The sequence below is a fragment of the Pristis pectinata genome, chromosome 30 (assembly GCF_009764475.1).
Source record: "Pristis pectinata isolate sPriPec2 chromosome 30, sPriPec2.1.pri, whole genome shotgun sequence".
Lineage (NCBI taxonomy): Eukaryota > Metazoa > Chordata > Chondrichthyes > Rhinopristiformes > Pristidae > Pristis > Pristis pectinata.
This window is the reverse complement of record NC_067434.1, coordinates 10,288,407-10,306,165: the sequence shown is the minus strand read 5'-3', so window position 1 is coordinate 10,306,165 and position 17,759 is coordinate 10,288,407. Positions and strand designations below refer to the sequence as shown.

Genomic DNA, 17,759 nt, shown 5'->3' with positions numbered 1-17,759 from the left:
TGTTTTTACACCATTTTCCATTGATGACCAATATCATGTTGCCAAGAACATTAAGATTCTGCTCGGGGTGTATGGAGGACTCATTAGAAAGGTACCAGAGATAGTGGACTGCAGGTTGTGCAGCTTTGAAAACCTGGGATTGCTGCCTTTGGAGCAGAGTAGGCGAAAGGGAGATTGAAATGTTCTCAGACAGAGCAGATGTGGAAAAACTGCCTCCATTGAGAAGAGATTTGGTAACCAGAGCACAGGGATAAGAAGAACCAGAGGGGAGACGAGGAAGCTTGATCTTGCACTGTGGGTTCTGGTGTAGATTACAGAGCTCTATGGGTGCTGGAACAGGTTCAATAGGGGATCTAGGTACAGGCTCGGGAAATTTTGGAGACTGGCTTTATTGGGACGGATTGAATAAAAAGTAAGAACATAAGAAATAGACACAGGGAGGAGTAGGCCATTCGCCCTTTGTGCTTGGTCTGCCATTCAATAAGATCATGGCTTATCTTATACTTAAGTGCCACTTTCCTGTACTAACCCAATATAAACTTTAAAAAGAATCCATCAATCTCTGCATGGAACATACCCAACAACTGAGCCTCCACGGCCCTCTTGGATACAGAATTCCAAGGATTCACTGCTTCTCCAAAACTGTCCTGGTAAGAGGAGGCAGAGAGCAGTGATTGGAAGCCTGTGACCACTGGTGTACCACAGGGATTGGTGCTGGGACCCTTACTGTTTTTATATATATTCACAATATGGATATGAATGTTGGAGATATGATTAGCAACTTTGCAGATCAGATGAAAATCGGTCGGGTTGTTGATAATGATGAGGATAGTCAGAGGCTACAGGATGATATTGATCAGTTAGTAAGGTGGGCAGAGCAACGGCAGACAGAATTTCATCCAGATAAATGTGAGGTGATGTTGTTTGGGAAGACTAATAATAAGGCATACACAATGAATGGTGAGTATTGAGGAGAAGAGGAACCTTCAAGGATCTCTGAGGTGGCAGCATGGATAAAAAAGGTGATGAAGAAGGCACATGGGATACTTGCCTTCATTAGCCAGGCCATAGATGAGTGGAGCAGGGACTTTATAAAACATTGGTTAGGACATAACTGGAGTATTGTGTGCCATTCTGGATGCTAACTGTAGGATGTACTGCAGAGGGTGCCAAGGAGATTCACCAGGATGTTGCCTTCGATGGACTGTTTCAGATATGATGAGAGGCAGATAGGCTGGGTTTGTTTTTCTTAGAGCAGAGGAGGCTGAGGGGGGATCTGATCAAGGTGTATGAGGGGCACAAATAGGGTACTTTTCCCTACGGCGGAGGGAATAAGATGCAGGGCAAGAGCTTTAGACAGGTTTGGAGAGGGAACCTTTTCACCCAGAGAGTGATTGGAATCTGGAACATACTGCCTGATTGAGTGCTGAAGGCAGAGATTCTCACAACATTTAAGAAGTATCTGGATGAACACTGGAATTGGTAAGACATAGAAAGCTTTGGATTTTGTGTTGGCAACTGGGATTAGTGTTGATCACAGCTTGATGGTCAGTATGGGTGTGGTGGGCCGAATGGCCTATTTCTGTGCTGCACTCTTAATTGTGAAGAAAATTCTTCTTATTTCAGTCCTGAAAGGCTGACCCCTTATTTTGTGGCCCCTGGTTCTAGACTTGCAGACCAATGGAAACATCCTCCCTGCATCTACCCCATCAAGCCTGGTCAGAATGTCTGGGTAATCTCCCCTCACATGACAAACTCCCCATCCCAGGAATCAATCTGGTGAACCTTTGCTGCACTCCCTTCACTGCAAGTATATCCTTCCTCTGGCAAACATATACACAATATTCCTGTACATATAGGAATATGTGTAATCCTATAAAAGCCTGTGCACAATATCCTATAAAGCTGTACACAATATTCCTGATGTAGCCTTATCCAGGGTTCTGTGTCATCGAAGTTAGGCACCTTTACTCTTGAACTCAGATCCTCTTGCCATGAAGGTCAACATACAGGAGAAACAAAGGACTGCAGATGCTGGAATCTAGATGATAAACACGATGATGCTGGAGGAACTCAGCAGGCCAGGCAGCATCTGTGGAGAAGGCCATGGAGTTCACCTTGGATGCTGCCTGGCCTGCTGAGTTCCTCCAGCAGCAAGGTCAACACATAGTTAGCTTCCCTAACTCTTTGCTATCTGCGTGTTAGTTTTCAGTGATTTACGTTTAAGGACACTAAGGTTCCTCTTTCAAAGAGTCAGTACAGGCAAATTGGGCAGAATAGCCTCCATGAATACATTCTATGATTTTGCAGATATGGATGAATCACATTCCATTGTTTGAATACAAAGTAACAGCAGAAGGTGGTGGGAAAGGATAAATCATTCACCTCTGTATACAGATTGAGTAAACAAGTGAAAGATTTCATTGAATCTTTGCTTTGAAAGTCACAGGAATGGTATTTAAGTGTGAACATTTATTGGAATTTATCATTGGAAGAGAGATGTTTGTTTCCAACTCAGTTGGCTAATTTACATCTGTCACAACTAGCCATTTGTGAAGAGTCCATTTGTAAGAAGAGTAGGAAACTGGAGATTTGTGTGTTCATATCAAGAGGGCCTTCATGGGCAACACCAACTTGCGATAAGCACCACCACAAGGCACAGCTTGTGCTCAGCAGCACTTATGAGATGCTTTTTGATTCCCTGCTGCCTAGTTATGGCTTGTCTGTCTGATGAATGATGGGTGGCTTCTCAGAACTTTTGTCCAAGCCCTCAGGTGTGTTTTGCAAGTCACCATGAACTGCGCCAAACTTTGGAGCTAAGCCATTATTCATTGCTGTAAACTTCAATTGAGCGCTGAAGTCTTGAGTAAATACTCATTGTCCTTGGGCTTGATATCAAAGGCTTGTGTAAGAATTGCAGGGAATGAAAAGGGGAACAAGAATGTGCTGCTATCATTCCTGAAAAGGATGATCAGCCTTGAGCATGTTGACTGATAGAATAGGACCAAAGGGCTGAATGGCCTTCTCCTGCTCCAATTCCCTAATGCAGCCAATGAAGTAGAACTGCTTTTGTAAAGGATGAATCACAGTAACACAGTCTTCATGCAACGTAGTCCCATCAGTGGTTAGATAAAGGTGAACAAGACATCAGGAGAGCAGCCTTGTTCTCTGAATAGTGTCATGGGGTCCTTTACACATACCTGACTAGGAAAAGGGGTTTAGGTATAATCACCTCATGGATTACTGAGCCTCTGACAGTGCACTATGGAAGCTTCAGCTTTGCCATTTTGACCCTTTAGGTGTTCACCACCCAGCCTTCTAGTTCAGAGTGAGGGGGTGCCACAGGGAGCCAGCACTGACACCAGGAAACACATCTGTAGAGCGAGCATAATTTTATGTAAACGGTACTGGAAGAGATTGATAGAAGGCTCAGAGGGAAAAAGAATAAGATAATGTCCCTGTTGGTAATGAGGTGAAATAAAGTCTCTTGTGTGAAACTCCACAGCCTGAGCAAAATTCAAGGAATCTTGTTCTGAGGAAGTTTACTCTCTGAGGAACTAGCTGGAATAATTAGATTTTGTGGAGGGCAGCTGTGGGAGCTTTACTGAAACTAATTTCCATACACGAGATGTTCAATTACTTTTTTTAATGAAACATGAATAATCTTGCCATTCTCTATAATTAATAACTTCCTGATGAAGGTGCTTTCTTTGTGATTCCAAACCAGCCTTTCCTGATAGCTAATGGTGGGGGGGGGGGGGGGGGGGGGGGGGGGGCGCGGTTCTCTCTGTTTCTTTGCTAACAAGCCGATGCAAGAAATCAGACTGAAAATGGTTTAAGTGCCCATTTAAATTTTGCTGTGTTTTTTTCAGTGATAATGATGGGTGGTGCAGCTGGTAGAGTCTTTGCTTCATAGCTCCAGTGACCTGGGTTTGATCCGGATCTCTGGTGCTGTCTGTGTGGAGTTTACATGTTCTCCCTGTAGCCATGTGGGCTTCTGCCGGGTGCTCCGGTTTCCTCCCACACCCATCATTGGTTGCTTCATTGGCCGCTGTAAATGATCTTTAGTATGTAAGTGAGTGGTAGAATCCAGAGGAGTGAATGGGAATGTGGGGAGAATAATATGGGATTAGTGTAAAGTTATGTGAGCAGGTTCTTGATAGTCAGCTTGGTCTCAGTGGTATTGGTATTGGTTTATTATTGTCACTTGTACTGAGGTACAGTGAAAAACTTGTCTTGCATACCGTTCGTACAGGTCAATTCATTACACAGTGCAGATACATTGAGTTAGTACAGAGTGAATTGAGATAGTACAAGATAAAAACAATAACAGGTTGCAAAGTAAAGTGTCACAGCTACAGGGAAGTGCATTGCAGGTAGATAATTAGGTGCAAGGTCATAACAAGGTAGATTGTGAGGTCAAGAGTCCATCTCACCATATAAGGGAACCGTTCAATAGTCTTATCACAGTGGGATAGAAGCTGTCCTTGAGCCTGGTGGTATGTGCCCTCAGGTTCCTGTATCTTCTGCCCGTTGGGAGAGGGGAGAAGAGAGAATGACCCGGGTGGGTGGGGTCTTTGATTATGCTGGCTGCTTCACCAAAGCAGCGAGAGTCCATGGAGGGGAGGCTGGTTTCCATGATGCGCTGGGCTGTGTCCATAACTCTCTGCAATAGATCAAAGGGCCTGTGTATCTACTGTATCACCCTATGACTCTGGGATGGATTCATTCAAAATCTGAGTGGAAAGCCCTGTGTCATGGCTATGATATGCTTTGCCGCGTCACTGGAATGGCAGGGAGGAAGCTGACAAACGTATGAAGTAGGAACTGGAGAAGGCCACCCTGCACCTCGAGCCTGTTCCACCATTTAATAGGATCATGGCTGACTTAACTATAACCTCAGTTCCACATCCCTGCCCATCTACAGCGACTATTCACCCTCTTGCTTATCAAAAATCTATCTACTTCTGCCTTAAAAATATTCAAACACTTTGCTTCCACCACTCTGTGTGGGAAAGAATTCAAAAGACTCATGATATAATGTTGCATTTTTGTCTTAAATGGGTGAGCCATTATTTTTGAACAGTGACCCCGAGTCCTGGATTCTCCTTAAAGGGGAAACATCCCCTCCACATCCACCCCATTGAAACCCATCAGGATCTTATACATTTCAATCAAGTCTCCTCTCCTAAACTCCAGTTGATACAAGCGTAGCCTGCCCAACGTTTCCTCATAAGACACCCCCACCCCCCCCCCCCCCCAGCCGCACTTCTCCCCAGCTGGGTGTCACAGTAGAGCTGCTGCCTCACAGCTCCGGCCACCTAGTGCAGTCTGTGTGGAGTTTGCACATTCTCCCCGTGACTGCAGTGGTTTCCTCCGAGTGCTCCAGTTTCCTCCCACATCCCAAAAACATGTGGTTGATGGTTAATTGACAACCTTAAATTGCCTTGACAGTGTAGGTGAGTGGTGGAATGTGAATAGAATAAAATGGTTTAGGGTAGGATTATCGTAAAAATGGCGAGCTTGATTGTCCTTGTGGATTTGGTTGGCTCGCGGGCCTGTGCTGTATCTCTCTATGACTCCATGGTGCTATGACAGTTCCAGATATCAATCTAGTCAACGTTCTCTGAACTGATTTCAACATCTTCCATTGAGTAAAGAGACCAATTTTGTACAAACTAGTCCAAATGTGGTCTCACCAAAGTCTTAAATAATTGAAGCATGACCTCCTTACTTATGTATTCAATTCCCCTTGCAATAAAAGACATTTGGATAAGTACATGGATCAGAAAGGTTTGGAGGGACTGGGGCCAAATGCAGACAAATGGGGCTTGTTTAGATGGCTGTTACTAGTTTAGTTCTGTTAGCTTTCCTAATTACTTGATATACCTGCAAACCAGCCTTATGTGACTTGTACCCTGTGACACTCCAATCTCCAACATCATAGAGCTCTGTAGTCATAAGTAATCTAAAGTACAACCTTTGCCATGTTGGAAAAGGCCTTAACCGCAACCAGTGTCAATTCACTTGTACATGCAAATATGAAGACTGCTCAAACAAGCACCGAGGTGGCAGGTGGTAAGAAAAGCCCTTCACATCAGCCCTTTGTGCACACTTGGAGTTGTAATCCCATTGCACCATGCCCTCAAGGTGTGGATGAGATGGTTGTCCACCTCCTCATTGACTGTGTGTTTGCCAAGAAGATCTGGAAGGGGATGCAGTGGTCTTTGTGGAGAAGTGGCATAACACAGTAGGTTGCTCCCAGGGATATAGACTGAGATGTAGATTGACTGCGAATGGAAGGCCATCAACTTGGTGAAAGCTGCACTTTGGTCTGCCCAAACCTTGTTGGTCTTCCAGTGCGAGGAAATGTCCGTGACCGAATGCCACCAACTGGCACATTACAGGATTCATGAGTTTGTGCTGTGGGACGCACTGAAGCTCGATGCACTCACCACAGAGGCTGTGTGGGGAAGGGCCACAGTCCAGGGTCCTGCCGCCACTGGACACTGAGGGTCTGGGTCCTGTGGAATAATCTCTCTAACATTTCACTGATGAAGTTAAGCAGAGTTAAGCAGATGTCAGAGTTAAGCAGAATGTCTATCTTTAGCTGTGGTCAGACTGAGTGAAAACCATACTTATTACAGCCCAGAAAGAGGCCATTCAGCCCTACTTTTTATTTGCCTTTAACCCTGCAAGTTATTCTCTCTCAAATGCCCATCAACTCCCCTTTGATTCTTTTATCACTTCCCTTCTCTTAGGTTTAAGGATGAAGCACTGCTGACAAATTGTAAGTGAGTGCATTGCATTGCGTGTTGCAGTGAGTGAAGTAAATGACTTGCCCCAATTGTATTACTGTACATTTTATGAATAAAGTATATTTTTGGAGAAAAAGTGGAGACAACTGTCACCTTAAGGGCCTGTTAAATGGCTCAGAAATGAGCCGGAAAAAAATTATTCAATGTGGATGTCACTTTGTAAATAAGATATCTTTATTAGTCGCATGTACATCAAAACACACAGTGAAATGCACCTTTTGAGTAGAGTGTTCTGGGGGCAGCCCGCAAGTGTTGCCATGCGTCTGGCGCCAACATAGCATGTCCACAACTTCCTAACCCATACGTCTTTGGAACGTGGGAGGAAACCGGAGCACCCGGAGGAAACCCACGCAGACACGGGGAGAATGTACAAACTCCTTACAGACGGTGGCTGGAATTGAACCTGGGTCGCTGGCGCTGTAATAGTGTCAGAGTTAAGCAGAATGTCTATCTTTAGCTGTGGTCAGACTGAGTGAAAACCTTACTTATTACAGCCCAGAAAGAGGCCATTCAGCCCTACTTTTTATTTGCCTTTAACCCTGCAAGTTATTCTCTCTCAAATGCCCATCAACTCCCCTTTGATTCTTTTATCACTTCCCTTCTCTTAGGGATAACTTACAGTCAGCAATTAACCTGCAAACAGAATGGAAATAACTGTCTGAATGAATGACAATCATAAGTAGTTTTCTGGTGCTAGAGAAGCTGTCAAAGAATTTTTTTTACTTAGGCCATTGTTAAATGTCCCACTACACATCACTCAATGATATAAAATTTTCCAGTTTTAAAGCAAGGGTAGTTTGTACATTTATTAAGTTCCGGAGGAAATGCACAATCGCGGGGAGAATGTGCAGACTCCACAGATAGAGCCTGGAGTCAGGATCGAACCCGTGTCGCTGGAGCTGTGAGACAACTGCACTAACTGCTGGCCATTTGCGTCATTCCTGCCCAGGGTTCCGAATCCAGGTAGGATCGGGCTGTACAGTGGTGCTTCCTCACAGCTCCAGCAACCAGGGTTCAGTCCTGACGTCGGGTGCTGTTTGTGTGGAGTTTGCACGTTCTCCCTGTGACCATCTGGGAGAGATACAAGTACATTGATCCCTGACAGTGGAGATGTAAGTGGACAGGATGGTGAAGAAGTCATTTGGATGCTTGCGTTCATCAGTCAGGGCACTGAGTACAAGACTTGGGGAGTCATGTTGGTGAGACTGCATTTGGAATACTGCATGCAGTTCTGGTCTCCTGGGATTAGGAAGGATGTCACTAAGTTGGAAAGGGTACAGAAAAGATTCACAAGGATGTTACCGGGACTGTAGGGCTTGAGTTATAAGGAGAGATTGGATAGGCTGAGACGTTTTCCCTGGAGCACAGGAGGCTGAGGGGTGACCTTATGGAGATTTATAAAATCATGAGAGGCATAGGTAAGGTGGACAGTCACAGTCTTTTCTCCAGGGTAGGGGAGTCTTAAAACTAGAGGGCATAAGTTTAAGATGAGAGGGGAAAGATTTAAAAGGGATCTGAGGGGCAACTTTTTCACTGTGGGTGGTGGGTATATGGAACAAGCTGCCAATGTTTAAAAGGCATTTCGACAGGTACATGGGTAGAAAAGGTTTAGAGGAATATGGGCCAAACGCAGCGAACGGGACTAGCTCAGGTAGACAGCTTGGTTGGCGTGGATGAATTGGGCTGAAGGGCCTGCTTCCTTGCTGTGTAGCTCTGTGACTCTGTTGAAAGCCAATGTGAATGATTGGAAAACAGTAAGCAAAAAGTAAAGGTAATATCAGAATGAAATAGGATCTGACATGAGTTTAAATAAATTGACAACAGAAGTTTCCTCTTTGCTTCTCGGCAGAGGTTTACACTAAGAGGTAAAGCAGCAGTAAACTAGTGCAACACAACGAGGTCCAATGCAGACACTGGCCTGACGTATGTGGTGGAGTGATGCTTGTGGCAACCACCACAGACAGAGAGGATTGGGTGCTGTGGGAAGGGTAATGATAGACGGCAGTGTCTGGATCCTGCCTCAGAGCCGGGTCCCCCTGTGACGCTGAGGCTCATGGCTTATGCTTGGAGCTTCAGGCAGATCCCTGCTTAATTGATTAATGTATAAATTCTAATTCAGACAGATGTAAAATCGAACCTTCACCACATGCTGTTAAGGGCCCACCAGCTGTCTTACAAACTGTTTTCTACATGATTGGACTAAAATGAATAAATTTACACAAAAGTAACTAAAATTGCTTCTACCCAGATGGTTCTTTTCTTGGCATGCTATGAAGAGTTCTGCAACTAAGGCAGGTAGATGGAATTCGAACAGTAGCACAAGAAATAAAAGCAGGAAGGAGCTGTTCAGGTCCTTGTTGCTCCACATCTTTCAGTAAAGTCATGGCTGATCTTTTACCTCAGTGTTGCTGTCCTGCACTAACCCCATATCCCTTCAGTCTCCTAACATCTTAAAATCTATTGACCCTTGCACTGATCAACTATGATAGGATCTCTCCTGATCTCTTTCCTCAGCACTTATCCCATATCTAATAATTTCCTTAATGTCTGAAAATCTTTCAACCTCTGTATTGAATATACTGACCGATAAAGCTTCCACAGCCCTCTTCTGCAGAGAATTCCAAAGATATTTCTGAGCAGAGCTTAGGGGGAAATGGACCGAATGCAGGAAATTGGGACTAGTTGGGTGGGCACCATGGTCGGCATGGACTGGTTGGGCCGAAGGGCCTGTATCCATGCTGTATTGCTGTATTGCTCTATGACTCTTATCTATTTCAATGGTGGATGAGGTTCAAGTGGGTGAATGTTCTCCTCTCAATACTATATTCTGAATCTACTTCCCAAAGGTAGGAGCTGAAGATTCCAGGACTGTAATGGTATTGGTATTGGTTTATTATTGTCACTTGTACCGAGGTACAGTGAAAAACTTGTCTTGCATACCGATTGTACCCCCCAGCCCCCAGACCAATGGTTGGGCCATTGCAAAGGACTAGGTGTGTTAGTCATTGTCTTGAGGTAGGCATTGTCCACTAAACTGTGGGGATTATGGTTTCTAGGGTTCCACTTGTTAAAATCTTGATGTTTGTGTGCATTGCTCAGTCTCACTAATTTGCTGAGGGTCTAAATAATTCAGGTCCTTGTGCTCATGTAACACCTAAGCGCAAATTCATCCTCTGTAACTCAGTCATGTGAAAGTCAGTGTGAACAGTGACATTACCAGTAATTTACTACAGAGGATATGTGAACAACTAATTGCTTGCAAACAGTTGGCCTAAGCGTGCAGAAGAGGTTTACCAGGATGCTGCCTGGATTAGAGGGTATGAGCTGTAAGGAGAGGTTGGACAAACTTGGGTTGTTTTCTCTGGAGTGTCAGAGACTGAGAGGAGACCTGATAAAAGTTTATAAAATGGTGAGAGGCATAGATAGGGTAGACAGTCAGAATCTTATTCCCAGGGTAGAAAGTCAAATACTAGAGGGCATTTAAGGTGAGAGGGGGAAAGTTTAAAGGAGATGTGTGGGGCAGAGAGAGCAGTGGGTGCCTGGAATGGGCTGCCAGGGGTGGTGGTCAAAGCAGAAATGATAGTGGTATTTAAGAGGTGGTTAGATAGACACTTGAATATGCGGAGAATGGAGGGATATGGACCATGTATAGGCAGAAGAGATTTAGTTTAATTCAGCATCATGTTCAGCGCAGACATTGTGGGCCAAAGGGCCTGTTCTTGTGCTGCACTGTTCTATGTTCTACAGGCCTCTGGTAAAAATTGTCTGAAAGGTGTGCACTGCTGTTTTGTGGCCATTGATGGTTATGGACAAGTTGACTCAGTGAAAAGGTTTTGACAGGCAGACGAGTCAGTAGCCAGAGGGCACAGATTTAAGAAGATTGGTAAAGTAACTCAAGCAGGCAATGAAGAGATGTCTCTTCATACAAGGAGCTGTAATAGTCTGAAGCACATTACCTGGAAGAGAGTTGAAGCAGAAATAGTGCCAACTTTAAAAAAAATGAATATAATACGTGGAAAAGAATTGCAGGACTGTGAAAGAGAGTGGGGTTGGGTGGGAATAATTGGAGAGCCCTTTCAGAGATCTGTACTGGTACAGTGAACTGAAAGACCTCCTTTTGTACTGAGATTCTTTCTTGTAGGTTGTTGCCAATAATTTTTATTCATGTCCATATTTTGTTTTTCGTTTCAGGTTGCTCAGGACAGATATGAGTAATTCTTACGTGACTCTAACTGAAGTTCTGGAAGCAAGAGGAGGCCCTATTGAAGAAAATGAAATCTGGGCCTTATTATTACAAGCCTCAGAGGTCCTGCAGCAGAATGCATTGGAAGGTAATTTCTTTTCAAATTTACTGGTTTGATTCTTGCCAGTATTTACATGTTTACAATGTGAAAGATTCTCAAGGGCTTCATGGATGTGAAAGAAAATAATAAAATTTGGGTTTGTTTCTCAGAGTTCCCTGGGCCATTTGGCCCATCGAGTCTATACTGGCTCTCAGAGAAATTCTATCAATCCCATTCCCCCACTTATTTTCCAGTAACCTATTCTCTGGCGGGGGAGTGGGGCTAAATGGGAGAATGAATCAGCTCATGATAGAATGGCGGAGCAGGCTTGATGGGCCAAATGGCTGACTCCTGCTCCTTTTGTCTTAAGGTCTTATGGTCTATGGTCTCTCCACAAGCTCATCAACTCTCACCCCCCACCCGCCCACCCCAATTCTCCCTCCACTTACCCACACCAGGGGCAATTTATAGCAACCATTAACCTACCAACCGGCATGTCTTGTGACAGCGAGGAAACAGGAGAATCCAGAGGAGATCCACAGGGAGGATGTGCAAAACTCCACACAGACACCACCGGAGGTCAGGATCGAACCTGGGTCACTGGGGCTGTGAGTCAGCAGCACTACTTGCTATGCCACACTTCCACCTCCTTCCCTTTGACCAAATTGGGAAACAGTTTAGAACCAAAACAGAGAGATACGTTTATCTCCAGCGTTGCTGTATAGTTGCTGTATACTGGGCTTGTTAGTTGGGAAGCAGGAAGCAATTTCTTTGCCATGACTCCTGGTGCAAAGATTCTGTCAAAGACTGTAATGAGGCAAGATTTAAGTCTGCAAGAAATGGAAGGATAAGCAGTTTTCTGGGGCAAGATTTGAGCGTTGTGATGGATGGGGGTAGTGGCCACTGCTGACCTAAAGGGAGGACTTTAAAGTGATGCTGGAAGGAGAGAATGATGGGAAGGTAGTAGGGTCAGGGACTGTCTTCTAGCTTGTGAGGCCAAGGTGGGTAGAAGCCATGCAGATGAATATGGAATGACTGAGAAGGAGGAGAGCAAAGAGGTAAGAGTTGAAAGAGTGCCGAGGTCATGCAAAAACGTAGACCTACAATGAGTCACAGGTGGACGGTCGGGCAAGGTGTTGGAGAGAAGCAGATAAACACAAGGATTTTGAAAGTGGCTTGCCGTATGATATGGAATTCATGAGGTCAACACCAATAAAATGAGAGGAGATTGGGACATTTCGTTTCGGTTGGAGTGTGAGAGGCTAGGGAACTTTGTCCAGATCAACTGCGGGGAAAAGCCAACTAATACTGCATCAGGCTGTTGTGATAGTCGACCCACGCTATAATAAATCAGACAACAGCAGAACCAAAGAACATACGATTAATGCTTTGTTAGTTTAATGCTAGCGGGAGTGAGGGATACAGAGAAAGAGTAAACAGTGTAACCCGAGCTCTGTACTGATCCCCACTCGGAGATTTACCATTTGGTGTCCCTACTTTTATACCCAATCCGTGGGAAACCTCAGCGGGAAGTTGCACATACTAAGGCAGTTGCTTACAGCAAGCTTTTAGCAAAACAAGATATGTCTTAAAAACGTCTTTCTTTCTCACCAGCACCTGGACATTTTACAGTCATAACTATAGTCACCCCATGGTTGAGGTAATGTCACACCATGGGAAGAATTGTGGCACAACATTAACCCTTACATTTCCAGTCGTTAACCCTTACATTTCCAGTTATCTTTTACACTAATGAATGATTGATTTCAATGGACACCCTTTTATCCAAGTTAAAATTGTAACTCAAGTCATTGGGCAATGGAGCTACCGAGTTAACATTGTAAATCACCTGCAGCTACTCCAGGTTAGCTGGATACCTGCCCAAGATTCTTTCTAAAATCCACAACAGAACAGTAAAGGTTTGAAGATGGCCAAGGTCACTTGTGTGGCTTTCAGCTCAGTGTCTTACTGTGGTGAGAGCTAATGTGAGTCACTTGGAGGGTGGATGACTGAGGGGGAAGCCTTAAGCTGTATTGATCCAGCTTCACACAAGCCTGACGTTCTGAGCAAATGCTTTCAGATATAGTGTCATTGCCCAGCACCCCAAGTAGTTGCTTGCTTGGTTGCCAAGTGAAGGCAAATGTTGACTTATAGTGTAAATGATAGCTAACATTTGCTCACTGTTTCATTCTACTGCTTGATGTTATTGATTGGTTTTATCATCATACTTCACTCCATCAAAACTTGCCTTCATAATCCACAAGCTAACTCTGCTGGCAGATTACAGGAGAGAACAGCTTTACAGACAATCCTTCATTGCTTCAGGAATGAGTGCCCACAGAGTGCTTAATTCCTTTGAGCCATTGACTTTTCTCAACTCTTCGCCATGTTCAGTGGGAGGCGCATCAGTGACCTCAGGTTTTGCATTCCCTTCACCAGTTCTGATGAAGGGTCCCTGACCTGCAATATTAACTGTTTCTCCGTCCACTGATGCTGCCTGACTTCCAGAGTGGTTCCAGCAGCTTCTGCTTTGATTTCAGATTTCCAGCATCTGCATTTTTTGATTTACTTCCCTGGTGCTGTCTCTGGCTTCCAGAGTGATTGGGTTGTGAGGAGAGGTACCATTACCCGCTGAGTGAGTGGGAAAATGAGGGAGGAGAGAGCAAAGTGGGTTTATTGTCGGATTAATGGTTGATAGTCGGCGCGGAATTGGTTGCCCATAGCGCCTGTTTCTAGAACATAGAACATAGAACACTACAGCACAGTACAGGCCCTTTGGCCCACCATGTTGTGCCAACATTTTATCCTGCTCTAAGATCTATCTAACCCTTCCCTCCCACATAGCTCCCTGTTTCTTTAGCATTCATATGTCTAAGAGTCTCTTAAACGTCCCTAATGTATCTGCCCCCACAACCTCTGCCAGCAGTGCGTTCCATGCACCCACCACTCTCTGTGTGAAAAAAAAACTTACCTCTGACATCCCCCTTATAGCTTCCTCCAATCACCTTAAAATTATGTCCCCTCGTGTTAGCCATTGTTGCCCTGAGAAAAAGTCTCTGACTGTCCACTCGATCTATGCCTCTTATCATCTTGTACACCTCTATCAAGTCATCTCTCATCCTCCTCCAAAGAGGAAAAGCCCCAGCTCGCTCAACCTATCCTGGATTCTGTGCTGGATGTCTCCATGTCAGAGTCATCGAGTTATACAGCAAGGAATCAGGCCCTCTGGCCCAACTCATCCATTAAGGTCAAACTATGTGTTTGGACCCAAAGTCCTTTTTTTGTTTCTCAAGTCAGGAACCTAGTGACGTTTTAGCTCCTGCCTAAAGGGAGCCACAGTGGTCACTCTGCTGGGCTTAGTAGTGTTAATGTAAAGCACGGGCAGAAGGCACGTGATGCCCCCAGCATCTGCCTACCCGGGGTGGGGTGGTGGTGGGGATGGGAGGGGTTGCTGCTCAGGCCTCCCGCCAGTCACTGAGTGATACACCACAGAAACAAGCCATTCAATCCACCAGGTCTGCCTCAACCATCAACCGTTCACGCTAATCCTACACGAATCCTATTTTATTGTTCCCACATTCTCATTAACCCATTGGATCCCACCACCCACCTACACACCAGGGGCAACTTACAGCAGCCAATTAACCTACCAACCCACAGGTCTTTAGGTTGTGGGAGGAAACTGGAGCTCGGGGAAAACCACACAGTCTCCCGCAGGGAGAATGTGTAAACTCTGCACAAACAGCAGCTGAGGTTCAGGATTGAACCCGGGTCTCTGGAGCTGCGAGACAGCCACTCTACCAGCTGTGCCACAGTGCCGCACACCTAAAGCATGTTCACCTCAGGTCTCCTGAGAAAGGGGCCAACTTGTCTAAATGCCCCATCCAGGATTCAAAGCCTTTCCTCCATTGTTGTGCAGCCAGCACTACAAGTCAGGGCTACACCTAAACATCTGGTAGGTGGACCACCTCCCAGTCTCACCGGTCCCACCCGCACCTCCCATGTCTTGGACCCTTGACTATCATCACCTTTTTAAGGGGTGGATGGAAGTTCTGTCACCTCCAAGGCATTGCGGAACAAAGATAAGATATCCTTATTAGTCACATGTACATCGAAACACACAGAGAAATGCATCTTTTTTGTGTAGAGTGTTCTGGGGGCAGCCCGCAAGTGTCGCCACGCTTCCGGCGCCGACATAGCATGCCCACAACTTCCTAACCCGTACGTCTTTGGAATGTGGGAGGAAACCGGAGCACCTGGAGGAAACTCACACAGACATGGGGAGAACGTACAAACTCCTTACAGACAGTGGCTGGAATTGAAACCGGGTCACTGGCGCTGTAATAGTGTTACGCTAACTGCTACACTACCGTGCCTACCCAACTATTTGCAAGTGGTTAAAGTATAGGCAATAGAGAACATTGAAGCTGAAACATCACCACTGATTTGGTGACCAAAACCTTGCTTCTTATGAGCTGTAATACCCTATTGTACAATGGCAACTCTGCTATTCTCCTACAACTCAGTAAAGGCTAGCGGCAGAAGATTGGCTGCTACACCCTTCTATCCAGATCAAAGTACAACCCTTGTGGAATAAATGTCTTGTTTTCTTCAGCAGATACAAGACCTAACAAATGTAAGTAAATTATTAACACTTCTTTCTGTTGGGGATACCAACATAATCCATGCCCAACTAAACGGTTCAAAGGTGTGGAATGTTGCTGGTCTCATTTTACATCACAGTTAAGTCAAGTTCCCCAATAACTCTCCTTTACAGTCCCTCTTGGATCCCATTCATATCCAGTGACTTGGCACAGTTTGTGCGCCAGTACTGTGATTAGTGCAGCCTGCGGGAAGAGAGAAAGTCTTAGTGGGAAGCTTTTTCTTGAGTGTACTGAAGAGCAAGTGAGGAGGAAAACACATAGCTGGCTATTCAAAAGAGAAAGTGTAAAGCCTGGGGTCGGCACCGGTACAGACCCTGATGCTTGTTTGGATTATCATTGGCAGTAACATGCAATAATATTGACCACAGCAATATTTGAAGCCAGACTGTTGTGACCATTCAGGGACAGTCTGAGAGGAGCTGGGTGTTGTCATTAATAATGCATGCTGCATTTACTTGATGCACAGTGCAGAATCAAATGGACCGTGGCAATTATTCACAGAACTCAAAACAATACATTATTTAGTACACAGTTGACAGATTGGAATTGGCAATGAATCAGCTGTGCCAGTTATGCTTGGAACTCTTGTCCGAATTATACAAGTGAAATGGAGGCATTGGAGAAAGTGCAGAATAAAAGATTTACAAGCTTGATGTTCGAATACAGCTGTTGAAAAAGCTGATGTCTTTTTCTGTGAAGTCTAAGAGGTCACCTGATGCGGGTCTTTGAAACGTTTGGGACAGATATAGGGAAGATGGGAGTAGCTCGCTGGGTAACACAGTCGGCATGAACGAGTTGGGCGGAAGGGCCTGTTTCCATGCTGTATGACTCTATGGCTCTATGTTCATTTGCATGGGATCATTCATTGGCAGCTGCTGATTGGAGACCGTGGAGTTTGGACGGGGTTATAGGACATTGGTGGAATTCGAATGATCTCCCAAAGGAAGGAAAGCTGGCAGATGATCAAGAGTTGCAAAGAGTGCCAGAACCACCCTTCTGAGTTTGTTGACTTATGCAATACAAAGGTGGAACCAATGCATTGCAGGGTTGGCGTTGCTGTGGGAGCTGCCCAAAAGAAGACTGGATGATCACCTAAAAACCCCGGGAAGGTTGCAAACCAGAGTTTGCTCAGGGTTTACTGCCTCAGCCATCACCTGTATTAAGGCAATCGATGAGCTGTAGCTGCCGCCATCTTCTACTGCCAGGTCTCCTGTAAGTAACACTGTGAAGTTGTTCACTTTGTAAGAAAGAACAGAAGAACAGAGTGTTATTTTAATGGAGAAAAACTGCAGAAAATTGCAGCACAAAGGAGTTGAGGGGCCCTTGAGGGAGAAACGCAGAAAGCTAGCACATGTGCAGCAGATAATAGGGAAGACTAATGTAGTGTTGGCCCTTATTTCAAGGGGGTTGGAGTATAAAAGTAGGGAAGTCTTATTGCAACTGTAGAAGGCACTGGTGAGACCACCTCTAGAGCACTGTGAGGGTTCCCCTGCTGAAGGAAACATAACATCTCATTGGAGGTGGTTCAAAGAGCATTCAAAGGGCAGGCACGGTGGTGTAGGGGGTAGGCATGGTAGTGTAGCGGTTAGCGTAATGCTATTGCAGCGCCAGTGACCTGTGTTCAATTCCGGCTGCTGTCTGTAAGGAATTTGTACATTCTCCCTGTGTCTGCATGGGTTTCCTCCGGGTGCTCTGGTTTCCTCCCACATTCCAAAGACGTATGGGTTAGGAAGTTGCGGGCATGCTATGTTGGGGCCGGAAGCGTGGCGACACTTGCAGCCTGCCCCCAGAGCACTCTACGCAAAAGATGTATTTCACTGTGCGTTTCGACGTACATGTGACTAATAAAGAAATCTTATCTTACAAGACCACAAGAAAATAGATCAGAAGTAGGCCACTCGGCCCCTCAAGCCTGCCCCACCATTCAATCTGATCATTGCTGATCTTGCCGGCCTCAACTCCTCTTCTGTGTCAGTTTCCCTTAATTCCTTGAT

General features: G+C 45.2%; 1 protein-coding gene across 1 annotated transcript in view; it reads left to right on the top strand.

The window, feature by feature from the left end:
- The window catches only part of LOC127584570 (tyrosine-protein phosphatase non-receptor type 13-like), a 307,142-nt gene that overhangs the window by 22,085 nt on the left and 267,298 nt on the right, over positions 1–17,759 (top strand). The window contains exon 2 of the mRNA XM_052041344.1: positions 11,010–11,149. Coding sequence (XP_051897304.1) covers positions 11,026–11,149 — 124 coding nt within the window. The 5' untranslated portion in view covers positions 11,010–11,025. The remainder of the gene's footprint in view (positions 1–11,009; positions 11,150–17,759) is intronic.